We start from the raw sequence: 27,812 nt of genomic DNA, 5'->3' as shown, positions 1-27,812 counted from the left end.
GGGCTCAGGGCTCTCCTGGTGGTGTTTCAAACTCTGACACAGTGGTTTCACAAAGGAACAGGAGCGTGAAGCTGAGCACCTGACAGCCACTCCTCTCCAGCTCTGAGCTGCTCACATCAGGACCACAGTCCCCTGCATGGAGTCTGCTGTAACCCACCTGCCCCCACTCAGCCTCTCCCCTTCCACCCTGTACCCCTCTCCCAGGTCAGATGCATCTGTATTACCACTACATCCTCCTCTAACCTTGAGGCTAAGAGACCCCTCACAGGACTATGATCCTGCCACTTCCCACACCCCATGAGGCAGCCCTGCATCCCCTGGTTGCTGAGCCCAGACACCTGGGGCCTCCCAGTCCCCCACTTTCCTTGTGCCCCGTTGACTGTCAGCTCCTCCTCCAGAGTCTATGGCCAGTCCCCACAGTACTTCCCCTCTACAGCCCTGGCCCAAGCTGGATGTTGTGCCCGGCTCCTCCATCAGGCCCTGACAAAACTCCTGCCCCAACAGTGCATCTCACATCCCATCCCAACTTTCTGAAGAATCAATGAGATGGTGGCTCCCTCCCACCTGTAATCCTCCAAAGTTTCCCCACTCTGGCTGGGCTGTCTGCTTGGAGAGACGTCCGCCAGGGCCATGAGGGTCCCCAGCACCCCCGCTAGGCTGCTGGCTCCTGGGTTCCCTGACACTGAGCACCTCAGCAGGCCAGGTGACACAGCCTGAAACCCCACAGCTGCTCACCTCAGGAGGGACTGGCACTGCAGCTGCTTCATTAAAGAGAGCAGAGAAGGGCTCCCCAGCTGAGACACAAACAGTCCTCCTTTGTCTTTACTGTTTAAAATCAAATCCCTCTCTCCACGAGGGCGAGAAGCTGATCTGTGATCTAAGTTCCTGCTTCTCCAGTCTTTGACCACTGAATAAAGCTGTGCTGCATGGATATCAGCTTCAGTCTTGTTTTTGGCTGCACAAACCCAAACTAGCATCTATTCTACACTTTCTTTTAATTATTCTAATTCTTGTCCTTTTACTAATAATAAACATATTATAACCTCCTGAAATGAAGAGTCTTTGTCATGTATTTACTACCCTGGTCCTGTAGACTCGAAAAGGAGAACATACCTCCCTGAGACTCCAGAGAGAAGCTCCAGCTCCACCTTCAGCTTCCAAGTTTGAGGTTCCACTTAAACTACTCCCTGAACAGCTTTCTTACCTTGTTCCTTGAGTGCTGTCTCTAAGGGCTGTGTGAGTGTGAGAAAATGACACCACGAAAACGAACATCGCTGTGTACCTGGTGCGCTACGTGCCCTTCCACCCACAGAAGCGCAGTACAGACGCTTCACCACACGTAACACTGATACGTATAATGGGGAACTAATCAGCTAACCCACGTGCATACGCGTGCACGCCAGCCTATTGCTATTACAGGACACAGTAAACAGTTCAATCCATATTAGATTCCAGTGCCTACAAACATCGCCAGGGGTAACTGAAGTGACCGATATTACATAGAACATATGTTTACTAATCATACTACCACACTGAGTGCAAACATTTCCAGTCAGCATGCTTATCATCACCGATAACCAGCGCTTAATCATCAAGCCTCGATAAGCCATCAGCCCGCCCACAAACCTGCCTCTCTCCTCATTCTGGGCCCATGATCTGTGGGAATTTCTGCAAATGAACTGTAACTGGCATCTGGTTCTTACTTCAGGGCCCTCTCACCTAAAACTGCCCACTTGCCCCCTTAAATAAGACATCTCAATGGTGTTTTCCACAGTAATAAAAACAAATCACCCTAATATTTGTGTGGATACACAAAGGACCCCAAATAGCCAAAGCGACCCTGAGAAAGGAGAACAAGCTGGAGGCATCTCCCTCCCTGACTTCACACTACAGCACGAAGCTACTCACGAAAACAGCGTGGAATTGGCACAAAAACAGGCATGTGGACCAGAGGAACAGAGAGAAACAAACCCATGATGACAAGGTCAGTTAAGGTATGACAAAAGAGCTTATAAACACGAGAGGAAAGGATGGTCCCCACAAGCAGCAGTGCTGGGCACCACATGCTGTCTACACTGCACACAAAACTGGTAACACCTGGTTTTACACACCAAGCCCTTCCTGGTTGTCTGAAGCCCACCCCCACCCCACTCCAAGCCATCACCCGTGCACAGGGAGCTTCTCCCCATCTTTCTTCACCTGTACCTCCCGGCAGTGCCTGGATCATTGGGAAATCTAGCTCCTGTCCACGTGGATGCTGCCCCATCTGGCCCTGAAGTTGCAGTACTCGTGGGTCCCAAGGAGACTGAGCTCCTGCTGCATAGATGCTGACCTGCCACGTGACCCAAACTGCAGCCCCAGAGGTAAATGAGCAGACAAAGTCCCCTCAGTTGCACTCAGAGCCACTTATTCAAAATCATAGAAGAAAACAGAAGAGAATTGACACGAGCTTGGGTTTGGTCATGTACATCATGAGCTTTGAGTGTTAACCCAACACAAGAAGGCAATCCAGAAAGAAACTCAAGGAATATCATGAACTTTATAAAATTAAAGATTTCTACTCTGTGAAAGACCTTATTCAGAAAATCTAGACAGGTCAAAAACTGGGAGAAAAAGAGTTGCAAACACATATCTAATAAAGGATTTGTCTCAAAATACATAAAGAATTCTAACACAGACAACCCCATTAAAAATAGGGAAAGACCTAAGTAGACACCTGGCCAAAGAAGATATACAGATAGTATACCAAAATACACCCGGGACTCAGGGTGGGGTGGGGAGGAGGTGCAGAAAAAACACTGTTCAGCTCAACTCCCTGAGTCATATGTGACCCAGGACTCGTCCTATCCTTCCTGGAGGCCTCAGATAGATGGATAGGGAGGAAGGGGAAGAGGGCCAGTTATGCTTAAATCTAACTCTATCCCTGACCCATCTTGCACCTTCATTCGACATGGTCTAAGGAGTCCGAGCCATAGTAAATAGATGAAAAAAAAAAAAAGAAAAGAAAAAAAAGAAAGAAAGAAAGAAATCTGATGGCAGAAGAAAAAGTAAATCTGTCACTGTTTGTAGATGGCATGATACTCTGTATAGAAAACCCTGAAGATGACACAGAAAAACAAATAGAACTCATCAGAAAATTCAATTAAGTTGCAGGATACAAAATTAACCCACAGAACTTATTTCCATCTCTATACACTTTAGCAAATGAGCAAACTAGCAAATGAGAAATTAAGAAAACAACCCCACTGACAATGAACTGGACAAAAGTAAAATACCTAGGAGTACACCTAACCCAGCAGGTACCGAGCTGCACCCAGAAAACTGGGAGGCACTGATAAAAGAAACTGAAGACGACACAAACAACGGAAAGGTACACTGTGTTTGTGGACTGGAAGAAGTGGCACTGTTAAAAGGACCCCAGGCTCCAAGGCAATCTAGAGATTCGATGCCAATCCTAGCAACACACCAATGGAATTCTTAAGAGAACCAGAACAAAGAATTCCAAACTGTGTGAACGTGAACAATCCATACAATCTTAAGAAAGAAGCACAAACCTTTCATATCTCACTCCCTGGTGCCAAACTCTACTACAATCCTAGAATCATCCACACAGTATGGTACTGGCACAGAAGAAATGCACATAAATTCACAGAACAGAATTCAGAGCCCAGAAATAAACCCATGCTTGTGTGGTCAATTCATCTATGACAAAGGAGGTGAGAATATACAATGGGGGAAAGACAGCATCTTCCATAAGTGGCTTTGGGAAAACTGGACAGTTACATGCACAGGAATCAAACTGGAACCCTTTCTCATACCATCTACAAAGACAACCTCAAAGTGAATCGAATACTTCAATGTAGGACCTGAAGCCACAAAACTCCTAGAAGAAAACACAGGCAGTAAGCTCTTTCACATCAGTCTTAGCAATATTCTTTTGGATCTGTCTCCTCAAGCAAGAGAAACAAAAGCAAAATAAACCAATGGGAAATCATCCAGCTGAAAAGCTTTTGAACAACAAAGAAACCATTCCCAAAATGAAAAGGCTGAATGTGAAAAAACATTCACAAAAAATGCATCTGAAAGAGGTTCACATTCCAAAACAGACCAACTAAAAACTCACACAACTCAACCACCAAAAACCAAAAAAAAGCCTAATTAAAAAATTGGCAGAAGATCGAATCTTTTTCCACAGAGTATATGCAGATGGCCAATGGACACATGAAAAGATGATCAATACTACTCATCATCAAAGAAATGCACATGAAAACCACAAGGAGATGATCTCCAAACAACCGAAAGAATGCCCATCATCCAAAGACAACGAATGACAAGCACCAGTGAGGAGGTGGAGGAAAGGAAATCCACATGCACTTTTGTTTGGAACGTCCATTGTTACAGCCACTATGACAAACAGTATGAAGGGTCCTCAAAAAATTGAAAATAAAACTAACATATGACGCAGGAATTACACTTTGGGGTATCTTTATTAATATATATATATTTTTTTTTACCTCACACACACACAAAATGGAAAATGACTTAGCCAAAAAAAGAATGGAATCTTGTGACAACATGAATGAACCTAGAGGGTATAATGCTAAGTGACCTGTATCAGACAGGGAGAGATAACTTATGGTGTCACTTTTCTGTAGAATCTACACAACACAACAAATGAACAAAGAGGAAAACAGAAACGGACTCATAGATCCCAAGAACATGCTAGTGGTTGCAGAGGAGAGAGGGCTGGGGGCATGAGCGCAACAGGTGAGAAAGACCAACACACACAAACTTCCAGTCACACAACAAATGTCACGGGAATGCCATGTGCAGCATAGGGAATAGGGTCCATAACACTGTGCTGACATTGTATGGTGACCAGTGGTCACTAGACTCACCGTGGTGATCATCTGGCCACATATAGAAATACCAAATCACTATGTTGTATACCAGAAAACTAATATAATACTGCCTGTCTTTTATACATCAATTTTTTTAAAAGAAGAAAAACCACTATTTTTTTAAAAAAGAAAGATGTGTAATGAGATAAAACGCAGATGTCAGATAAAACTTTAAAAGGATGTAGGTTGAAAAACGAGGTCATCTGAAGTTCTACTCTCACGTGGCCCGGACAAACGAAGGACTCGAAGAGGAGCAGCCATGGGACACTACTGGAGTGTGTGTTTCTTTGTTTAAACAGGCTTTATTTTTTAAAAGACGTTTTGAGCTCACCACAAAGTTGGGTCCCACACACCCCCTGCTCTGCTCTTGCTGCTCCCTTCAACCCACCCCCCAATCCCAGACACACACTCAGGTGCTAGAGCCTCCTGCCCCCAGCTTTCCTGTCAACATTCTGTGTGTTGGTCACGACTGCTGAGCCCACATGGACACATCGTGATCACCAGGGCCCAGAGTTTGCATCAGGGTCCACTCCTGGTGGTGCACAACCTATCAGTCCCATCAAACACATCTCACCACAAAACCATCACACTGCATAGTGTCGCTGCCTTAAAAATCCTCTGTGCTTGGCCAGTCTATCAGCCCCTGCCCTCCACCCCACAGCAAACCCCTGGCAATGCACTGATCATTCCAACCCTTTCCATGGTTTGCCTTCTCTCCTATGTCATACGTAGTTGGGACCCTAAGATGTGCCCCCTTTCCAGACTGGCTTCTCTTACTGAGTAACAGGCATTTAAGGTGCCCCACCTGTCTCCCCATGGCTCAACAGATCTCTCACTTCTTTTTGTTTCTGAGGAATATTCTGTTGCATGCGTGCAGCCCAATCCACGTGTCCATTCACCTCCTGAAGGACATCTTGGTTGCTTCCAGCTTTCTGGCAGGTATGAAGAAAGCTGCCCTAAATGTCCTGGTGCAGGTTTCTGTGTAGATGTAAGCATTTGACCCATTTGGGTCCATTGATACCAAGGAGTTGGAGGACTGGATCATATGGTAAGGATGCATTTCATCTTGAAAGACCCAGCCTATCTTCACAGAGACCCTGAAGGTGGTCGCTGAGAGCATGTCGGCATCCTGAGGAGTCAAGCCAAGGAAAGAGGTTAATTTCAAAGATGCCAGTAAGAAGGACGTCGCAGAGACAAAACCACCCCTCCACCCTCACAGAGCTGACAGCTCGTCCTGAGAATTAAATGCACATGAGACAGACTCACAGGAGAGAAGCAGACACACTTATTACCCCTAAGTTTTACATGACCTGGGCCGTCCTGCTAAGGAGGTGAAGGAATACCCAGAGAAGTGGCAAAACCTAAATGCTTTCCTGTTGGGCTGAACAGAGAGAGGGGATTGTGGGAGAGGAACTGCACCACGTGGGGAGGCTGAGGAGGATGAGAATCACGGTCAACAAGGTCCGTGTGTACAGAATTCGCTCTTTCTCATCTTTCCACCCTGAATGAGAACACTGTCACTCTCCTGCTAGGAGGAGGGAGGACGTCTCCCATGGGGGTGGGGGTGGGGGCGGGGGATGGATGTGTTGTCTCCTGCTGCCAGGAAGACGGAGGGGAAAGCTCCGCACGTCCCTCTTCACCTGTTTTGCGGGAGATGGAGTCGTTTGTTTTCTCTTTGCTGTTTTCTCTGTAAAAGTATCCAAAGCTATAAACAATGCTCAGGCTTCCTTCATCTCTGAGTCCTGTCCCTGGGGTTTGGCCTCGCACAGGAGGTGGGACACGTTCTTCTGACATGAAGGGGCTGGGCAGGCAGACAGGGACAGGGTGGGTGAGGGCCCAGGCTTGTTCTTTTCTCATGTGTTGGGAAGATGATTCTGCTCTTGCCAGATGGGATCCACTTTCTCCATTAATGATCTGGCAAGGTATCAGCTGAAAAGAGGAAGAGCCAAGGTCAGAACAGGGAGAAGCTGGTGATAGATGCTGGGGTCTCCTGAGCAACGACTGTCGGAGGCACATGCACATCCCTGTCTCTGGGCCACCGCGTTCACGGCCGATTTGGTGTGCAGGTGACTGAATGTACGGTGCTATCATTGGCCCACTTTGGGGTGTTGTCTCCAGCTCACCTGAGCGGTGCCAACCTGCCAACTAAGATGGGGCTCATCCAGGGGTGGCATTGTGCCACAGAAGGGAGAAGCAGAAAGTACTTGAGCTTAAGTGACTTGTAAAAGAGTGACTCTCTGAAGTGGCTGAGGGAGGAGACCAGCTGGGTATCTCTTTGTTTGTTGGAAATTGGGGCTGGATGTTGTTTATTTGCTGGCTGTGGTAAATAACTCTCCAAGTGGAGGTGTCTGTACAAAGGGTCTAGCAGGATGGGAGAGTGAGGGTCAGTCCTGGTGCCAAGAAATTCCAAGAATTTGTAGTAGCTCAGACTCAGGCCTTTTCTCAGAAATAGGCAGAGAGGGGAGTTGGCTTTGGTCATCGTAAAGCTAACTGGCTCCTCAGCATTCACAACAGAAGGTTCCCAGTATGAACTGATTTGCAGGAGCCAGCGTGTCTGCAGTGCTCAGCCCTCACCCTCAGCCCCCAGGTGGTGCACCTTTCATAGGAGAGATGTCACAGGGAGACAGAGAGGATGTGGACAGTGTCTCTCTTACATGGGTCATTTCTTCAATAACATGAATTCAAAACAATCAATACGTCATTCAGGCATCTTTAGAAATGACCTGCCCTGGGCTCTAACAACACACACACACACACACAATACATATAAATATAAATGTATAAATACACACACACACACACACACACACACACACACACACACACACAAGACAGAGATAGACAGGAACACAGAGAGGCAGAGGGAGCAAGAAATAGACAAGACAGACAGACAGACAGACAGACAGACGAGGCACTGAGAGACAGAGAATGAACACGGGAGCTGGGAATGGGTGGAAGTCACGCACTTTTCGTAAGTCAGTTTACCTGTCGGAACCCAGGCACAAGGTCCAACCACCCTGCATGTGTGGGTGTGGGAATCACACAAGGCCAAGTGACCAGGAGGCAAGAACGCAGGGAGCCATGGTGGGGCAGCCCACCACACAGGCCGAAAAGAGACACTGGCACCTGAGTCTGAACATAACAGGAGGACCTGGAAGGCTGTATGCCAGAGCGGACAGTGTCTGAATTGTATTTCATTTCAACCCACCCATGGGGGAGACTGGGAAGCAGGCAGCAAGGAGAGTGACTTTCTCCAGACCCCAGAGCAGAGCCAGGCCTGTGTGGGGTGTGCTCTGCGCTCCGCCAGCCCTCTGTGGAATCCTTCCTTTGCTGAGTCTGAGCATGAGCTCCCTGTGATGCCAGCCCATGGGTGTTACAGGGGCTGTAGGTGTTTATAGTCTACAGACCTGATGGCTTCCCTAGGAAGCAGAGGCCAGAATGACCCCCCATGGTGCAGATGGGGGGCTGGGGAGACCCGAGAAGCACGTGGCTTGTCCAGGGTCACAGCACTTCTGAGGAGGGGGAGCCGGGTCTGAACCTAGCTGTGTCCTCAGAACTGGGGCCCTGGCTGCACCCAGGCCTCCCCAGGGCTGTGGGGTGCACTGGCTTGGTGTCACTGTGCATGGACATGGTATGGGGTGAGAGGTGAGCAGTCGGGAGCCCAGAGGGGCCCTTGGGGAGATTGGTGTAAGGAGGAAGCTTGGGTAAGGGGACCCCAGGAAGTGACCTCACTTCCCTGGCAATAGAGCCCAACAGAACCTGGGACATAGGTCACCAGGCACCCACTCTCTAGAGAAGCCCCCTCCCCAGCTCACTTGGTTGGAGACGCTCAAACAAACATGTTCTGTTGTGTCCCAATATCCTGAGGCCGTGGCCACACTATTTTCTCCTACAAGATCCTAAAAAATGACATGATGGCTCAATGCCATGTGATACCCTGGATAATTTTAATGATGAAATAAAATACTGCTTGCAAGAGACAGGTTTAAGAGTGGGTTTGAGCCTGGTGGGGCAGGCGCTCATACTCTCACACTGTGACCTGGTCCCTTTGTCCTACTAAGTAACTTTGGGAGGGCCCATTCATAGCCACAGTCTCCCTCTCTCACTGCATCAGGGACCTCCAGCAACTCCAGGCTGACACGTCCAGTCTAGTGGGGAAGGGTCTTTCCTTTCTTGGGTTCCATAAAAAGTCACAGCTTTCAATACCTTTGGTCTAGCTTGGGTTATATCTCATCCTTGAACCGATCAGAGCACCAAGAGGATGGAACATAAGACTGGATAGATGTGGGATCATACACCCATCTTCAAGGTGAGTGGGACATGGGATCAGCCCTCTGCGACTGTTTGGACCAGATGCAGGTGTAGTTCCTAAAAACTGAGGTGCTGAGAATGGATGCTGCATTGAGGAAAGCAGCAGACTCCACCCCGCTGACTGCCCACTGCACAGCTGTGGGATCTGAAGTCCAAGGAAGGAAGGGGTTTGGGTCAGGGGCTGCAGCCGCCCACCCAGTGTTCTTCCTGTTCTCCCAGGATGGCAAGAAGCTCTTCCACTTGCTCAAAAAGCAACTTTGCTGTCGCTGGTAAACTCAGGACTCCTGCCTTGGACACTGCATCTCTGTATCTCAGAGACTGGGCCAGAACAGCCCACGTGCCCTCGCAAGACACATACACCTCATCTGCATCCCTGGGAGGCGGAAGCCCAGGCATCACATCTGTCCCTTGGCTACACTAATTACCCATCCAAGAAAAAAACATGCTCCTTTTCCAGTCTCTTCTGTCTTCTTTACAAAGAGCAGAGACCAAATACCAGGGTGTTAAGGAGACTCTTGCTCAGTGAGGCAGTGGGAGTCTGGAGGACTATCCCATACCACAGTACCACCGTTGGCGGCTTTCCAAAGCCCACAGGGCATGGGCTTGGGATGCACTCAGGTTTCTAAGACCACACAACCTCAGCGTGAAACTGTCCACTGGGAGGCCTAGTTGCTCCTGTATCTCTGATTCTTAATGAGCATAAATGTCAAAGGTTTGTTCCAACCAGAAGGCCAAAGGATAGCAGGACCACAATCAGTGTTTGGAGGGTTATTACCTCTCTCAGCAGGCTAAGAGGCTCTGAGGGTGGAGGCACCCTCAACCACAGGGATGTTTGAAAATGAAACATCCAAAGGGGCTGTCTACACTGCCCCAGCTCCTACTCTAGCCCCAGCCCTAGTGCTAGACACCAAGCCCAATCTAATCAACACAAATACACCATTAAAGAACTGGACCAGTATCCCTATAAATATGAATATAACAATTCTCCACAAAATAGTAACAGCATGAAACCAACAGCCGATTGAAGGGACTATGCCATCAGCCAGCGTCTCTACACCAGCAATCCCAGATTGTTCAACATATTAAAGTCAAGCAATGTAATACACCACAATAACTGTGTGCAGTAAAAACACAAAATCATCAACTGACGCCGAAAAAGCTTTAAACAAAACCCAATGCTATTTCATGAAATAAACACTCAAGAAAGCACAAATAGCACTAGTCAGTCCCCTCTGAGGCAAAGGAGCTGGGCCTTTATACCGCAACCCGTCTTGAGCTCAAGGTGTTTGGGCAGCGACAACTCCCAGCGCAGCAGATCCCACCAGCCAAGGGCAATCGTTCAGAGAAGACGGTAGCTGTGAGCTGCGGCCCCTGCGTGCCCAGAAGCCAGGGATGGAGGCACTGGACACTGAAGGGGTCTGGATGGAGCCCCAACAATGTCCCGGAGTTCAACGCCGCACAGGGGGCCCTGACCCGGGACGTCAGCCGGAGTTTCTGGAGGTCACCTGGCGATGCAATGGCCTGACTCGAGGCCCGAGCCACAGACCGCGTCCTCTGCACACACCTGCCCACGACACAAGTGGCTCTGAGGGCGACGGCACCTGACTCAGCAGGCTCACAGAATGTGTGACAGCTCCTAGCAGGGGGCAAGCACACGGCAGGGCCACAGACACAGACACAGACACACGAATACACTGACGCAGCACACGGGACACCTCACTGCCCCCCGGGGCTGGCGGGGCCTCGCGGGCAGGCGCACCGGAAGTACACGAGGAGCCGGGAGCCCAGGGCCGCCCCGCCCCGGAAGCGCCCGCCCCCTTGTGCGCATTTCCGGCGCGCAGACTGACGGATAGACGACGGGAACCTGTCAGGCCCTCCGGTTCGCGCTTGCTCAGAGGCTGCTTGCTCGGGGCGGAAGAGGCTGCTTCTGGCGAGACTTGCACGGGGGTCTGGGAACCTGGCTCCCGGCCCGGCGGGTGGGCGCGATGCGGCTAGGCTCCGGGGCCTTCGCCGCCTGCTGCGTAGTGATCGAGGTGCTGGGGGTCGCCCTCTTCCTTCGGGGATTCTTCCCGGCCCCCATTTGTTTCTCTTCCAGGACGGAGAACGAAGCAGAGCCCCCAGCGCCCGAACCCTCGTCTGGTACGGACCACTCCCCAGGCATCTCTGCTCCCTGGGCCCCACATTTCCCCGGAGGACCCTCCTTATGAGCTTTGCCTCTTGGACTTCTTTCCAGGGTTCCCGAGTGGTCTCCTCGTCCATTCTGATCCTCACCCCCAAGAGCCCCCTTCTTACCGCTCCAGTCTCCTTTTCTGTATCCTACAACTTTTTGGCAAGCCCCACTACCAGCCTACTACTAAGATCCTACTCCTTGGTCACCATAAAGTAAGCTCTCTACACCCGTGAAAAGCAAGCCTCTCCCCAGCACTCCTCATCCAGTGACACCCCGACCTCCTTCCCTGAGCAGGTGTTTGGGTCACTCACTGTTCCAGGCACCCTTTTTGCTCAGTAAGACACAACAGATGAGATTCCTGCCGACCTCTCGTGTTTTCTTCTATGATATTCCTCCAAGACCCCGTTTTGCTCAGTAGTTAAGACCTCCCTGCATAGACCCCCCTTCTTAGCCCTCACCTATCCAGCAGTATATACCAGGTAAAGACACTCAGGTTTTGGACCAGATCCACACAATACCAGCTGCTAGCCATGTAAACAGTTTGTAAATGCTCACCCATCCCCTACCTGTAGCACTGTGTTTGGGGTCAGGCGCCCTGGTGTCCCATTCCAGGACACTCAAGAAGGACACTCCCTTGTCCCAGTACTCCTCACCATGCTAAGGGCAGTTTGCTACTTAATACTGGGGATCTCTGAGCTTCCTTGTTGCCCACCCCCTGAACCCAGCGTTGTCTACCAAGAACAGGCCTTTTCCTTTGGGTCAGGATATGTAGATGTGACAGAGTATGTGCTGGAGAAGTAGGCAGAAACTACATTAGAAGGTGTTTGAATGCTACATAAAGTTTAAAATTCAATTTCCTTTTTTTCTTTCAAACACTTTTAGGAGCCAGTTCCAACTGGACCAAGCTCCCACCACCTCTCTTCAGTAAAATTGTTATTGTGCTGATAGACGGCTTGAGAGATGATTTTGTGTTTGGGTCAAAGGGTGTGAAATTTATGCCCTACACAACTTACCTTGTGGAAAAAGGACCATCTCACAGTTTTGTGGCCGAAGCAAAGCCTCCTACAGTTACTATGCCTCGAATCAAGGTAAACAGTTTGACTTAACATATTACAGATCATGGTTTGGCTGTTTCAGAAGTTTAGAGGGACTCCCTGTAGTCTTTTACTTGGAGTCCCAATTTTAACTAAGTGAAAATTAGTTTGGTGCTGTCAGCCTGGCTGGGGCAATAGAATGCTGAAGAAGCCTCCCATTGGATGGAACTGAGCCCCATGATTTGTGCCCTTTGCCACATAGCCAAAGCTCGTGCTTCATGGGAAGCATAAAAAATTTTCAGCCAGATCTTCTAGGCCAACCTGATTCAAGAGATACCATCCTCGTTGCTAACCTGCTATCTTCTTTAATCATCAGTGGATCAGTTTTAATTCTGGAAGGAACCTCTAGGGTCATCTAGTTCAGTCTCTTTACTTTGTGGATAAGGAAGCAAACTCAGATAAGTCAAATGACTTGTCCAGAATTGTAGTGTACACAGTGACCAAACCAACATGATCTGGCTTCAACAGATATCTCTGATTCTACTCTATAAACTGTCTTCATGTGTTCAGCCTAGTGGGTGTGCCTTTGAAGTGCACAGTGATTTACCCAAGAACTGTGGGTAAAGAGAAGAGTAAAGCTTTACTGATTGGCTTTAAAACTATTTATTGAGCAACTACTGTGTGCTGATATTGCAGTGGATATACAGTTGGGGGAAAATAGTATCTCTGTCTTCATGGAACTTTCAGTCTCTAATAAGAGACACAGCTGTTAAACAAATGAATGTGCAGTTACGAAGTGTGATTAATGCCTAATGAAAAAACAGGGTGTGGTGCTCAGTGCTGGGTAGGGGGCTCAGTTTAGATTGGGGTGAAGCAGAAAAGCCTGTCTAAGGAAATTACATTCCAGCCTAGATCCCAAGGATGAGTAAAGGGGTGGGATCAGAAAAGGACAGAAGAGCTTGAAAGGTTGTGAGTACCCTGCAAGTCAGTGTGGTGTAGAAGTCTGACCAAGCCTTACTTCTGTGGCTGCTCATGGGACACATTATCATTTGGTGAGGAATCATTTTTTGATTTAAAGCTTGAGGGCAATGTTGGTAGTTACTCAGTAAACATTTACTGGGTGAGTAAAGCAGCCTGGAATTGAAGGGGTTAATGCCACATATTTCACTGACCTTTTCTCTTGAGCCTCCCACTCTCTGGCACTTCTGGATGTAGTTTGTCCTTCATTCAGCGATATTTATTGAGCATCCACTGTGTGCCAGGCACTGCTCTAGGTCAGAGGGTTCAGTGAAGAACAAGACAGCAACTGTCTTATTCTCGTGAAGCTTACTTTCTAACTGAGGGGACAGAAAATGTGTAAGTGTACAAATAAGTAATCAGAACAGTTTCAGGAAACAACCAATGTGATCGAAGAAATCGAGGAGGAGAATGTGATAGTGATGGGTGGGGTCATCCTCAGTCTGGATGCTCAGGGACAGCCTCTCGGGAGCGGTCCTTCTGTAGAAGCAGGTCCTGTGAAAGCTGGAAGAAAGGCACCTGGGCTCCAGACCATCAGAATTGCTGATTTCCTCATCTGTCCTGTCAGAAGTGTGGAAGGCACCCGTTCCTGCTTCATTCTGATGAGGAGAGTGCTGTTAGGAATCTGGGCAGTTTGGTAAGAAAAAGTATCGTGAGCGTGCGTGTTCCAGGTTCTGTTCCGTCCTGCACGTGGGCCAGGGTGTTTCCTAGGGCCTCTCTTTTCCAGTTTGTTACCTTTCACCAAACCAGTGTTCTGTTTAATTTTGGTATGGGTGCCTTGTAGGTTCTTACTCCTCATTCTCCATCCAGGAGGAGCTGGAATACAGGAAGTCCGTGCTGGAGTTAGGGTCACACAGCTCTGGAATTTGATAGGATCGGGTGGTGCTGGCCAAGGAGTGTGTGCCCTGCCCTGCCTCTACTCAGGGAAGGGACTTAGTTCACCTGGAGGTGTTGATACAATTGTCATGAAACGTCAGTTTTAAAATTTCAAGACTAATGTCTCTGGTAGCACTCTCCCATGTTAGGATTCTGCAGTAGCTTCCTTCTAAAATTTTGTAACTAATTTTTGAATGTCTTTCCTTTTGGGGGGAATTTATAGTCATAATAAGGAGCAGTGACCGCTGGCTGCAGTGAGCACATAGTGCAGCAGTATCTCATGCACTTTCACAGCAGCCCTGTGGGCTGGGCTCCGTGAGGTAGGCACCACTCTCTTCTCCATTTCCCTGATGGGGAATTCTCACATTCTCTTTCAGTGGTCTCTGTAGAGCCCTCCTTAATTCTCAGAAGGCAGGAAATTACTGTCCCATGGGCCGCAGCGGTCACTGGAAAACCTCCAAGAAGATGACAGACTTGAGCTCTCACTTAGACTTCCTAGAACTCTCAGCTGCAACTCAGCTGCTGCCTGCATGTCTCCTGGGGCACAGGGGACACCAGGTAGTCTCTGCCCTTTGAAAATGTCAGTGTGAACCCAAACCAGTGTGAGGGGCGAAGTGCCTTGTAACAGCCCAGAGGGGAGGACAGGCAGATTCGAATACCTGAAAGCAGAAAACCCTCAGTGGTAGAAGGCGCTAAAAACAAAGTCAGCTGACAAATGATAAACTGGAAAGATTACAGTAACACAACAAACAAGGGGTTAACCCTGTGGTATGTAAAGAGGACCCGACCAAAGACAGCAACTCAGTGACAGCTGGACAAAGGGTATAAAGAAGTCCACAGAGGAAAAATTGAAAATGGCCAGTAAACATATGAAGAGATTCTTAACTTCACTGGTAATCAGATCAAAGTCAAACTAAGACAATATGTAAGGCCGGTTTTTGTCTATCTCATCGTGCAAATTTACAGACGGTTGATAACCTACGCATCACAAGAAATGAGGTGGACAAATGCTCCTCGTACTGTCGATGTGAGTATGACTGGACTGAGCCAGCACACCCACCACTTCCACCCTTGTCCAGTGTACTGCGGCCTCCAGCTTGGCCTATAAAACTCTCCCAGCACCGTTTCTCGCCCAGAATGTGTCCAAACACAGATCGGGTCACACTGCTCTACTTCTTAAAATCCTCAGTGGCTTACACGCTGCCTAATCACCTGGGCCTGGGTGCCGTGTGGCCTTGCGCCTGTTTACCTCTTCAGCCTCCCCCTCTTCCTGTGTCTTTAATCCACACAGGTCACACATAGCTCCGTCCCTAACGTGTGCTGCCCTCTTTCACCTTGCGGTGTTTGCCGTTTGCTGTGCTTCGCCCTGGGAGGGCCCACCTCACCCCACCTCACCCCACCTCGACAACACTTCCCCTTCCACACCTCAGCTCAAATGGCCCTTCAGTTGGAGGCTTTTTAAAAGCAACAGACATTAAAACGGTCTTGGATAAATACATTATACATCCAACCACGAGTGCTTTGTAGCTACTGAAAACAAAAGATGAAGTACCTGTTATGTTTTCTGTGGAAAGGGGTTCATGATATGTTATTAAGTGAAAAAAGCAAGTTGCAGAATTATTTATATCGTTTGTTACCCTTTTGGTAAAAAAAAGTGTATACTTTGTATATTTATGATTATACACATGCAGAAAAAAGTATGAAAGGATACTCACTCGAAGTAACTGGTTACCTTTAGGGAGTTGAATTTTGGGGTGAAAGGCTCACATTTTTTTAAAAATTACTTCAGAGGAGGGAGGGTAATAATTCAGTGGCAGAGTGCCTTTTTAGCATGCACAAGGTCTTGGGTTCAATCCCCAGTCCTTCCATTTAAAAAAAAAAAGAACAAAAAAAAACTTCATTGAGATAGAATTTTTATACAGTCCATACAGTTTGATGAGATTAACAGATGTCCATCCATGCAGCCCGCCTCGAGTCTGGATTCTGACCTCCGCCCCAGCGGAGATAGCTGTTGCTGTTGCTTCATTGACTTGCTCAGACTAGTTTGAGAGAGTCTGTCTCTGCCAAGGTCCAAGTGTTCAATAACTGATGTCTCTGCTTGTTTGGTTTTTCAATTCTTGGTTGTTTTTAAGCCGAGGTCGCCCGGGTCAGCAAGGCTCCGTGGTAAGCAGTGCTTGGTCAGCGGCTGTGCTTTAACACATTATGCGGCGTGGCTTCCGCCCTTTGCAGGGTTCTGTGTGCCACACACTCCTGCTGAGTCAGTTTATGGTCAGCCCTGCCTCTCACTTTTGAGCAGGGCCTTCTGTTCAGCTGGAAGTAACAGGTGACCAGGCCCTCTGTTCTCTCCTGAATGTGCGTGCAGCCCTGTGTGTGCACGCGGCCTTCCGGGTTCCAGGAATACATGGGAGCTCATGGAAGTCCATCATAGCTGTCCTGTTCCCCAGATCCCTTTTTCAGTTTTTTGCTGGTCTCTTACTACAACCAGCGTAGAAGCCTCCAGGCACTGTGACGGTGGCCTTCCCTGTGTTCACCTCATCCCTGGCAGGGGACTTTTCCCTGGAGGGCAAGATCGGGGAGGCTCCTCCTGGCTGTCATGGCTGCCGCATTGCTGGGTGTCAGGGAGAGGAGCAACCCGAGTTAAAACATCACAGGTACGCATAGCTCTTACCGAAATTCTCAAGTTTGTCTTGAATAAGAACGTTTCAATTTGTGTATATCCTTGCTGAGTTTTCAAAGTCCTGAAATGGTTGTTTTTGGCAGTTTTATCCAGTTTTGTCGTTGTTCTTAGGGGAGAGGATTTGCTGAGCTCCTCATTCCTGAAGTCCAGGATTAATTTATATTTGTATTAATTTGCTATTAAAGAAGTCTTGGCAAAATTATTACGCCTGTTGGCATTATCCACACTCCTGTTTATTTTCATCACACAGGCCCCTGAATGCTAGTGTCATGGGTTGTCTGCTAACTGCAGATCACAGAGACATATTTAGACTGTGGTAAAATGAGGGAAGTTTTGACTTAATTCTGTGACAGAAAGGCGTGAGGACATGTCACACCAACCCTCTTCTCCAAGAAATTAACGGTGCCAAGTTCGGGGGCGGGGTCCCACCAGCGCCCCTGGGCCATTTTACTGTGAGAATTTCTGAGAGTTCACGTTTGGAGACTGCTTTCCTCCCTGAGTGTGTGAGAAGCTGTTCTCTCTTGGGGTGGACACTGGAATCACCGGCCTTCAGGGTTAGTGCATGGAGTTTGCTTGTCACATGGAGCAGACCTGACAGTGGGTCTGTGTTTTTAGTGCACACGCTCAGCCGTCTGCTCCAGCTCCTACCATCCAGAGCTGCTTTTGTGGCCGCCACATCGTCTGGCTGCCCCGCGGCCTCCTCTGTATCCTCTTGTCAGCTAAAGTATGGTCACTTCTCCACTGTTGAGTTTTCTGGTTTTGCCCAGTATCTGTAGCTTCTCCCTCTTTGTCCTAACACTGACCCAGCTTTGGGTCCTGGGGTTGCTCCAGCCCTGTGCTCGCCTCATTCGTGAAACCATCTTTGGCACCTGTTCCCACTCTGCACTTGATTACGGGGTCTGATTCCTGAATGTCTCCTGCAGGCCTTGATGACAGGGAGCCTCCCTGGCTTCATCGATGTCGTCAGGAACCTCAATTCTCCCACACTGCTGGAAGACAGCGTGATCTCACGGGCAAGAGCAGCTGGGAAAAGAATCGTCTTTTATGGAGATGAAACATGGGTGAAATTATTTCCAAAGCATTTTGTGGAATATGATGGAACAACCTCATTTTTTGTATCAGATTATACAGAGGTCAGTTTTTAAGAAAAGTATGTCCTATGAGACGGAGCCTGGTGCCCTCTTACTTAGTGAGAGGCAACATTGTTCTGTATGTGGCTTCTATTAGTATGTTGGGAACAGTATGGAGGAATTGGAACAACCGTTCCTTCCCGTAACCAGCTACAAGCAAGGAACGTAAATCCTGACGCAGGTGCGAGCGTAGTGCTCTGAGCCGGAGCCGAGGCCAGCTGCTCACCTGCTGCTCACAAGTGCCGAGGTTGGGGAGGCCTCCTGGGAGGAACTGCTCAATCTGAGCTTTGACAGTTGAGTGGGGCCTTTGCCAGTGGACAGAATGGGGTGGCAGCATCTGTACGAGGCAGAGCCCGAGGACCCCATGGTCTGTCTGGGATCCTCCTCACTGTGCGGTGGCAAGAGGGCAGAAGTGAGTTGGGTGGAGCTGGTCCTGAGAGGTGGCAGCCCTGTGCTGGGCATGCAGCCTCCAACAAGGAAAAAAGAAGCGTGATTCGACCTGCAGTGAGAAAGTTGGCCCAGGGGCGGAGGGAGGCCCACAGGGCAGAGGCACCCACACACCTGGGCTGGCGTTGGGTGGATGCCTCGCACCACCCTTGCCTGCTTGCTGGGCCTGGGGGAACATCTGCAGTCCTGCCACACCAGGCCGAGCAGTGTGAACACAGCAGTTACTGCCCATCCTGTGTGTACACTCTGAAGTTCTTCTCTCTGTAGTAGGTTTTTCATGGGGAGGGAGGGGCCGGCTGAAGAGTTAGGCCGACGGGGCTGAAGCTCTGTCGGGGGCTGTGACTGCGAGTCACCGAGGGCTGCGTCCCTTCTTCGGAACAGCCTTGTAGGCACACGAGATGCCCTCAGCTGCTGCTGCTCCTCTCCTGCACTCTGGGTGCTGCCCTGTCTTAGCTCACTGCCCTTAGTAGCCTCAGCAACTTGGCACCTGTTGAACTTGGTCACTGGTTACTTCCGCTTAAGCTCCGGTAGTGACCTCACGGAACTGTTTTGTCAGAACAGCCCATGTTCATTTGAATTGTAATTTGTCCTATCTACAGCTTAGAGACATTAAAAACAGTATTAGTGAAAGCTTAATCTAATGCAAACATTTTTAAAGACAGTTTTTACTTGGGGGTTTCTTTTTTATGTCTTTTCAAACTCCCATGAGTCCGGTTACCTAACATAAACCCCTCATTTTTATAACAACCACATCCCTTTCCCTTGAAGGGTGAACTCAGGGGACTTCAGGGAGCTCTTCATGTGTACGTTTTCCCCTATCAAGGTGGATGATAATGTTACAAGGCATTTGGATAAAGTATTAAAAAGGCGGGACTGGGACATGTTAATCCTCCACTACCTCGGGCTGGACCACATCGGCCACATTTCTGGGCCCAGCAGCCCGCTGATCGGGCACAAGCTCAGCGAGATGGACGGCGTCCTGATGAAGGTCCACACCTCGCTGCTGTCCGAGGTGAGGTGCGCTGAGTGGGCTCGGGTGTCAGGGCGCCAGTATTTCCTAGAGGAAGTAAAGCTCCTAACATGAAGTCGGGTGACCTTGCGTGAACCTCACCCCCACCGGCACTCAGGCAGCCCTCACCTACGAGCACGTGCCCTGTGCTGACACCATCTCCCCGCAGCCCTGTGGAATAGCAGCTCTTACCTCTCCCTGTTCATCACAGATGTTTCCTGAGTGCCTCCTCTGCCACCGTCCCTCTCTGGGCACAGAATCTGAGAGAAAAGCCATAATTTAAAATGGTGTGTTCAGAGCAGTGGTCCTTGAGGATGTGTGAGTTGTGAGCAGAGATTGAAGGGGGTGGTAGGGCCAAGGCGCCACCTGTGCAGGTGTGTTCCAGGCTGAGAAGCAGCGATGGAAGCCAGAGCCTGCAGGCAAATCCAGGGGCAGCCGCGGCCGCTGCTGTGCCCCAGGGGTGGCTCTGTTTGACAGACAAGGGGGCGGGGGCCCCGGCTCCTACAGCTTGGAGTCACAGAGACAGAAACCAAACCCAGATCCTCTGCCCTGAGAGGCTGAACACACAGCCCTTCTGTGCTCTGACCTCCACATGATTCCATCTGTTTTGTTTATGATTCACTTGACTTTGACCCTTGATCTGGCAATGAGCTCCTAGGTTAAAAAAAAGGAAAACCAACTCACTTAGAAAGAGCTACAATTTATAAAATAAAACTAAAATCTGAAGTTGTTTTCTTAACAAGATGGTATGTCTTCCTCGGTCTGGGTACACTGGAAATACTTTTCCTTTACCTCACAGGAGAGAGAGACTTTGGTACCCAATCTGCTGGTTCTTTGTGCAGACCACGGCATGGCTGAAACAGGGGGTCATGGGGCCTCTTCCCCGGAGGAAGTGAACACCCCTCTGGTCCTAATCAGCTCTGCATTTGGAAGGAAACATGGTGAGACTCTGGGGATGTTTAACTCTAAAATTGTATTTTCTCCGTTTTCTATAGTCTGATTTTTTTTAATTTAAATAAATTTGTTTTGTTTTGTTTTACCACTTGATTTTAGTTTTATTTTTTTCAATTAATTTTTTTTAGGATTCTTTATTTATTTTGTGTGTATATATATATATATTTTTTTTTTGAAGTGCAATCAGTTTACAGTGTTGTGTCAATTTCTGGTATATGGCGCCATGCTTCAGTTATACATGAACATACATATATTCATTTTCATGCTCTTTTTCACCATAAGTTACTACAAGATATTGAATATAGTTTCCTGTGCTCTACAGTGTAAACTTGCTGTTCATCTATTCTATATATATCAGTTAGTATCTGCAAATCTCTAACTCTCATTTTATCCCCTCCCACCCTCTCCCCCTCGGCAACTGTAAGTTTGTTCTCTGTGTCTGAGAGTCAGCTTCTGGTTTGCAAGTAAGTTCGTTTGTCTTTTTTTTAGATTCCACATACAAGTGATATCATATGGTACTTTTCTTTCTCTTTCTGGCTTAATTCACTTAGAATAACAATCTCTGGGTCCATCCATGCTGCTGCAAATGGCATTATTTTTTATGGCAGAGTACTATTCCACTGTATAAATATACCAAATCTTCTTTATTCAGTCATCTGTCGATGGACATTTAGGTTGTTTCCATGTCTTGGCTATTGTAAATAGGGCATGTGTGTTTTCGAATTAGAGTTTCCTCCAGATGTATGCCCAGGAGTGGAATTGCTGGATCACGTGATAAGTGTATTTTTAGTCTTTTGAGGAATCTCCATACTGTTTTCCACAGTGGCTGCACCAAACTGCATTCCCACCAACAGTGTCGGAGGGTTTCCTTTTCTCCACACCCTCTCCAGCATTTATCGTTTGTGGACTTTTAAATGATGGCCGTTCTGACTGGTGTGAGGTGACAGCTCATTGTAGTTTTGATTTGCATTTCTCTGATAATTAGCGATGTTGAGCATTTTTTCATGTGCCTGTTGGCCATTTGTCTGTCTTCATTGGAGAAATGCTTGTTTAGGTCTTCTGCCCATTTTTGGATGGGGTTGTTTGGTTTTTTTCTTATTAAGTTGTATGAGCTGATTTTAGTTTTAAAAACAACCTTTTTGGAAGCGGTTTAAGTTTGAAAACCCTGAGCGGTGTGAGGATGAAAACTAACAGCGTGAGGGTCGGTCAAGGTTTGGACTTTACATTTCTTGCCCTGATTCTTCAAATACAAATATTCTTTTCAGGAATTTTCTGGTGTGAATGTCACGGCCTAGGTGTCTGGAACTGTTAATAAGAAGTGCTGGCAGCTTAGAGACTTCAGAACTGCGTGTGCAAACTGAGAGAAACATAAAAAATTAAACTTTTAAATAGTGTCCATTATTTGAACGTATATACTGAATAGCAGTGTCAGCAAGTCACAGGACCAGCTCGAGGGCCTGCCAGTGGCTCTCTGGCTCAGATTCACCAGCCCTTTGCACTTGGCTGGCCGTCTGGCTCCCCACCCTTGATCTGGGCCTCACGAGTGTTCCCACGCTGGACGCTGGCTCCCTCCCTCATGACCCCTCAGTTCCAGTGGGCAGGCTGACCCCCCACCCTGGGGCCTCCCATTTGTCCGGTTTCCCTCTGACCTCTCCCTTGGCCGTGTCGTCTCTGTGGGCTTAGTGCCCTCGCCTCTTTTTCTGGGCGGCCTCTTTCATTCTGCGTTCACTCCTCACTCCAGTGGACCTCATCTACTTCCATGAGAGGGGCACAGCTGTCACATCTGTCCCTCCAGCTGTCTCCTCTTTCCTCTGTCTAGACTGTCTGCCCAGCTGCCTGCTGACGCACCTGTGTGGCCCTCCCACGCCTGGAGTGCATGGGACAACTGCACCTCTGCTCTGCCCCCCACTCCCCGTTCTTTAGGGTAGAAGCCTGGTGTCCTCCTTTGCTCCTTCCACACGCTGGACCAGCCCCATCTCCCATACATACCACCTTTCAGTAGCTGAACCTCACATACAGTAAAACTCCTACGTGAGGCTCCCTGCCTACCTCATTGCTTTGTCCTGAGCTGCATTCCCCATTACTCACCGTATCCGGGCCTCCCACAGGTCCTCCAGGTGACAAGCTTTTCCTCACGTGGCCTGACCCCGTCATCCACAGCCCCTCAGCCTGTTCTCACATTTGTCCTTGGTCTCACCCATCAGCTTCTCTGGGGGGCTGTGTGCATGCTCTGAATCCAGAGGGACAGCGGGGTTGACTTGACCTCTCCAAAGTGAATGTGCCTCTGCATCCACTGGGCTCCCTCTACCTCAGTGTCTACCCCACACTCCAAAACTCACACGTTACAGAGTTCCTCGTGCTAGTATCCCTCCCTTGTACGTGTGCTACTCTGGGGAAGGCACCAGGCTCCGCGTACAGTGAGTGTTGTGTAAATTTATTGACATAGAAGACAACGAGGTGATTTCTGTCTGAATCTACACGGAACAGTTTGTAGAGATGGGTGATTTGATTTACACTGCTGTAGAAGGTCAGATTCAGGAGTGACTACCATCATACACACCCTCGAGCCTGTCACTTAAACTGTCTCCTTTCTTCTAGGTGACATCAGACACCCAAAGCGTGTCCAGCAGACTGACTTAGCTGCAACCCTGTCCATAGGGCTTGGTCTGCCGATTCCAGAGAACAGCGTGGGCAGTCTCCTGTTCCCAGTTGTAGAAGGAAAACCAATGAGAGAACAACTGAGATTTTTACATTTAAATACAGTACAGCTTAGCAAGTTGTTGCAAGAGAATGTACCATCTTATAAGAAAGGTGAGCCAGTTAACAGTTGCTGACACCTGTTGCACTGTGTTTCCGCGTGCCTGGCGTTGTCCTGGTGTGTCCGTGGTGGGGCTTCAGCAGTCAGGCTGTGTGTTCTGTTTGATCAGAGCCCTGACTGTCGCCACTAGTGGTGCCTGCAGATGTACTTGTCTAAAGCTGATTGTTTCATACATTTACTCATTCAGCAAATGTTGAGTTTTTTCAGTGTCCTGTTTGGCCAGGGACTGTGGAAAGCACTCGAGACTGTGGAAACACAGCACGAGAGCTCTGCCCTCACAGAGCCAGTCGTCCGGAGGGAGGACAGAAAGAGAGGGGGCAGTAAGTGTTGGACAGTGACGGTGCCTTAGGAAAAGGCTGAAGCTGGAAGAGGGGTGCAGGCGGTGAGGGCCGTAGGGGTAGTCTGGCTTGGGAGCCTGGCAGGGGCATCGTGGCAGGCGCAAGGTCTAGTGTTGGGGACCTGCCGGCACATTCATGGAGTGACCGGGGGCCGCAGTGTCTGGAGCAGAGTGAACTGGGGGCAGGCAGAAGGACCTGAGGCCTGAGGGTGGAAGGTTTCTTACTTCCATTCTAAGTTCAGTGGGAGCTGCTACAGGGTTTCGCGCAGAGCCTGAAGTGTTGCCCTTGCATCTGCAGAGACTCTTTCAGGTGCCCGTGTGCCTTCAGAGACAGATGAGGGAGGGCGGGCCCAGGTGGTGGAATCTGGGACAGATGGTTGAATTCTCAATTCATTTTGAAGGCAGCGCAAACAGGATTTGCTGATGCGCTGGGTATCAGGTGCATGCAAACCAGAGGTGTAAGGAACAACTTGGGGTTCTCAGCTGAGCAGTGAAAGGATGCAGTGGCCATGATCGAGGGAGAGAAGGCTGTAGGAAGGACATGTTTGCAAGGCTGTGTGTGTGTGTGTGTGTGTGTGTGTGTGTGTGTGTGTGTGTGTTTCGCGGGTGGGGGGCAGGCTTGTTGAGGAAGCCAAGTAAAGAAAGAATGTCAAGAAGGAGGGTGTGAGGATGTGTTGAATGCTGCTCAAGGTAAAGTGAAATGAGGAACTGAGAACTGACCCATCCGACAGTTGAGGATCTCAGCGGCTGTGTGAGGAGGGGTTGGTTCACTGCTGTCCCGAAGAGGGAGCCAGCGGCTGCCGGGGCTGGGCTCTGTCCACAAGCTGTGGCCAGCCCTGAAGTGAAGACTTAGCTCAGCGTTGGGGTAGGAGGGGCTTCCCAGGAGAGACTGTGAGGAAGGGACACAGTGGAAAAAGGGAGCTGGTGGGGGTGGGGGTGGCCTGCCCCCCTCGGAAAAGTGGATGCAGTGGAGGAGGCTTCAGGCCACTCCTACCCAGTCCGTGCTCAGTGCCTGAGGGTTGGAAAGATTTTGTAAAACCAAGGGCCTCTTAGTGCAGTGCCTTTCTGGGTTATTTTAACATTGCACCTTGAGGAAGCAAGTGGAGAGAGAAGGGGAGAGGGGTAAGCAGGAGGCAGAGGAAGACAGGGCCAAGTTGCGGGGTGTTGTGCGTGGCCGTGTGCCGAGGCCGTGGAAGGAGCTGGCGTCAGAGCCTAGGCCAGCATCGCTAGATGTTGCGGTTTTACTGACGGTGTCGCTGACCACCCCTCCCCAAGGGGCAGTCAGGTGTCAGGCTTTACCACAAGCCGCAAGTAACTGAATGCTGTGAAATGAACGTGGGTGGCGTGTCTGTGATCTGTGTAAGTCGCCTTCTCTTCTTGTCAGACCCTGGATTCGAGCAGTTTAAAGTATCAGAGAGGCTGCATGGGAACTGGATCAGGCTGTACTTGGAGGAGAGCTCCTCAGAAGTCCTTTTCAACCTGGGAAGCAAGCTGCGCAGGCAGTACTTGGATGCCCTGAGGACCCTGAGCCTGTCCCTGAGCAGACAGATGGCCCAGTACGATGTCTACTCCATGGTGGTGGGGACTGTCGTCGTTCTGGAGGTACGGTCCTCGTGTGGAGTGGGGGCTCGGCTGGCAGGCCAATTGTAGAACAGCCAGGATTCTGTAGTTTGAAGGATATGCAGCATCAGTGTTTCTGAAAAGGGAGAAGTGAGTGTCTCTGCTTGTTAGACTTTCGTGGGGCGTCCTGACACCCCAGTGTCGTCAGGTGTCCCAGGGCCCTGCTCCACACCACTCGGTGCCCCTTCCTGGCAGTTCATGACAAATACTATGTGTTGGGTTTCTGCTTTCTTTTCAGTTTCTGCCATTTGAACGATGACACAGGGTCAAGAGATGGGCTGCTTCTACGCAGGCTTCTCCACACCCAGCAGCCGTTGACACTGCTGTTGTGTTCCTGTTCCAGGTTCTCACCCTGCTCCTGCTCAGCGTCCCACAAGCGCTGAGCAGCAAGGCTGAGCTGGACGTCCCTCTCTTGTCGCCTGTGTTTTCGCTGCTCTTTTACCTGGTACTCCTGGTTCTCTCGGCCCTGCATGTCATCGTGTGCACCTCTGCTGGCAGTCGGTGCTACCTGTGCAGCCTCTCGTGGCCGGCAGCCGGTGGAGTGATGGTGCTGATCTCCACGCTGCTCTGTGCAGTCACATCTGCTCTCGCCAAGACGCTCGCCCGTGGGAAGCTTCTGAGTCAGGTAGGGCTGGGCCCCGCAGACACAGCAGTGTCTTTTTGGGTAGGCCTTTTCAGGTTATTTCAGCTGATCAGACGTTGGTTGAACCCCTGGTGTGGACCAGGCACAGTGCTGGTGGGAGCCGAGGAGAGGGGCACGCCCTTCCTAGAAGCCAACAGGATGTGCTCACAGCAGCAGGTCTCCCGGGCCCCTGAGCACCCTGACTTCAGTCTCTCAGACCTGTGTTGTCGGGTCTCATGCTTCCATCCGAGTTGAAGAGACAAGTCCCCTGACTGTACCCAGGGACCGCACATAGCTGCTGGGCCGCTGACTGATGGGGAAGTGCTTGAATCAGAGGCTGCATTTGAGCGCAGCCAAGGGAAGGACGTTACCGGGAGGAAGGCGTCAACCCCTTAACACTCCAGGGAGGTCAAAAGGAGTCTCGGACCCTATCCTCATTCTGCTTCATAAATGCAGTTTGCTTTCCAAGACTGGCACTTTGCTTTAGAATCCTTACAGCCTTCAGCCTCTGACACCTTCCTGCATCAGCTGGTTGTGGTGGCAGGGCGGCAAGGAGGAGATGGGCAGTCCTTTCAGGCCACAGCGCCCAGGGCCCAGGGGACCCAGTGCAGGGACTGGTCACAGGGGCCGCAGATACCCCCGGCCCACATGCCCATGGCTGAGCAGCTGGTGTGTTGTCGTTCACGACACCTCTCTCCCTGCTCACACGTGGGGCTCTCGGGGCCTGACGAGGTTCACAGCACCTCTCCATTGTGTACTAGCTGCACGCAATTAGTAGAATGAATGTTGAGTAGTTACCAATGACATCGTCAAGTCCTCATCTTCACCTTTAAATGCCTTAAGTTAGTATATTTAAGGAATAGCCCTGTGATGCCAACCTTGTCATTTCAATAAAATTGACTGTTGTAGTGGGAACTCCCTGGATTTCGGGAAAATTCATGGAGAAATTAGATGTCTGGTTTGGTGGAATATGTCCTTGGGGTTCTCTGAGTTCAAGTAGCAGGAACTGACTCTGAGAAGGTGAGGACGAGGGCCTGGAAGGATGGGTCCCGGAGCTGGTGGGTGAGCCATCTGACCCAGGCCCTGTCGAGACGATGTGGGTCCAGACATCTTCAGTCTCGCTGTCACTCAGCTTAGGACTTGCAGTCCAGGGTGAGGCCTGCCCTACTGTCCCCATGACCTCCCTGCAGCACCCCAGGCAGATGGGCTGTTCCACCGAGCAGGGTGGGTTGGGTCCTGTGTGGGTCCTGTGTTGGGTCCTGTCACAACAGGCTGTGTTCTGTGAGCAAAAGCTTGTGGTACCTGCAACAGGACAGGTGCACTTCTCAGACCTTCCCCTTACACAGCACGTTTTCCTTTTTGCAGACTCCAGCTCATCCCATCTCACGGTGGTCGGAGTTAGACCTTCTTATCTTGTTAGGGACTGTGGGCCACGTCTTGAGTCTGGGTGCGAGCAGCTTCGTCGAAGAGGAGCACCAGACCTGGTACTTCCTTATTAACACCCTGTGTCTAGCCCTGTGTCACGAAGTCTACAGGAGCTGCTTTCTGGGGGACGACTGTGGGCCTCAGCACTGCTTACACGCAGAAGAGGAACCTGAAGGGGCCACGCCAGCCCTGCAGGCCAAGAGAGCTGACTGCAACGTGCTAGAGCTCGACGCGGTGTCCAAGGGCCCCTCTTCTGTGGAGGTGCCCAGAGGCTGTGAGAGGTGGATGGTGCTGGCAAGCCCGTGGCTGGTACTTACCTGCTGCCGGCTGCTGCGGTCTCTGAACCAGACGGGTGTGCAGTGGGCCCACCGGCCTGACCTGGGGCACTGGCTCACCAGGTGAGAGCAGAGCATGGCCTCGGGCCAGACCTTCCATAGCCGACTGGCCATATACAGTGTCTCCTT

The 27,812-nt window shown here is 49.8% G+C and overlaps 1 protein-coding gene and 1 long non-coding RNA gene across 6 annotated transcripts in view; one reads left to right on the top strand and one right to left on the bottom strand.

Moving 5' to 3' along the window:
• Positions 1–4,407: 4,407 nt before the first annotated feature.
• On the bottom strand, positions 4,408–11,002 carry LOC141574973 (uncharacterized). Its single transcript, XR_012502150.1, has 3 exons — positions 7,498–11,002; positions 6,542–6,830; positions 4,408–6,030 (listed from the first exon to the last, which is right to left on the bottom strand). It is a non-coding gene; the product is annotated as an uncharacterized LOC141574973 (long non-coding RNA).
• A 59-nt stretch (positions 11,003–11,061) lies between these two features.
• PIGG (phosphatidylinositol glycan anchor biosynthesis class G (EMM blood group)) overlaps positions 11,062–27,812 on the top strand; it is a 28,069-nt gene continuing 11,318 nt past the window's right edge. The window contains exons 1-9 of one of the 5 annotated variants that reach the window (XR_006726357.2): positions 11,062–11,351; positions 12,265–12,470; positions 17,910–18,119; positions 19,387–19,575; positions 20,372–20,513; positions 23,125–23,337; positions 25,066–25,283; positions 25,645–25,926; positions 27,289–27,746. Coding sequence is in view for 4 of the 5 variants with exons in the window: in XM_045519469.2 (XP_045375425.2) it covers positions 11,198–11,351; positions 12,265–12,470; positions 17,910–18,119; positions 19,387–19,575; positions 20,372–20,513; positions 23,125–23,337; positions 25,066–25,283; positions 25,645–25,926; positions 27,289–27,746 (2,072 nt within the window). In the remaining variant the exon portion in view is untranslated. Of the gene's footprint in view, positions 11,352–12,264; positions 12,471–13,944; positions 15,337–17,909; positions 18,120–19,331; positions 19,576–20,371; positions 20,514–23,124; positions 23,338–25,065; positions 25,284–25,644; positions 25,927–27,288; positions 27,747–27,812 lie in introns of those variants that run through there. The other 4 variants (XM_045519469.2, XM_010958694.3, XM_045519470.2 and 1 more) reach the window with 4 other exon arrangements.

Source organism: Camelus bactrianus, chromosome 2, assembly GCF_048773025.1.
Source record: "Camelus bactrianus isolate YW-2024 breed Bactrian camel chromosome 2, ASM4877302v1, whole genome shotgun sequence".
NCBI classification, from domain to species: Eukaryota; Metazoa; Chordata; class Mammalia; order Artiodactyla; family Camelidae; genus Camelus; species Camelus bactrianus.
Note: the sequence above shows the minus strand (reverse complement) of the source record. Positions and strands in the feature narration are given on the sequence as shown.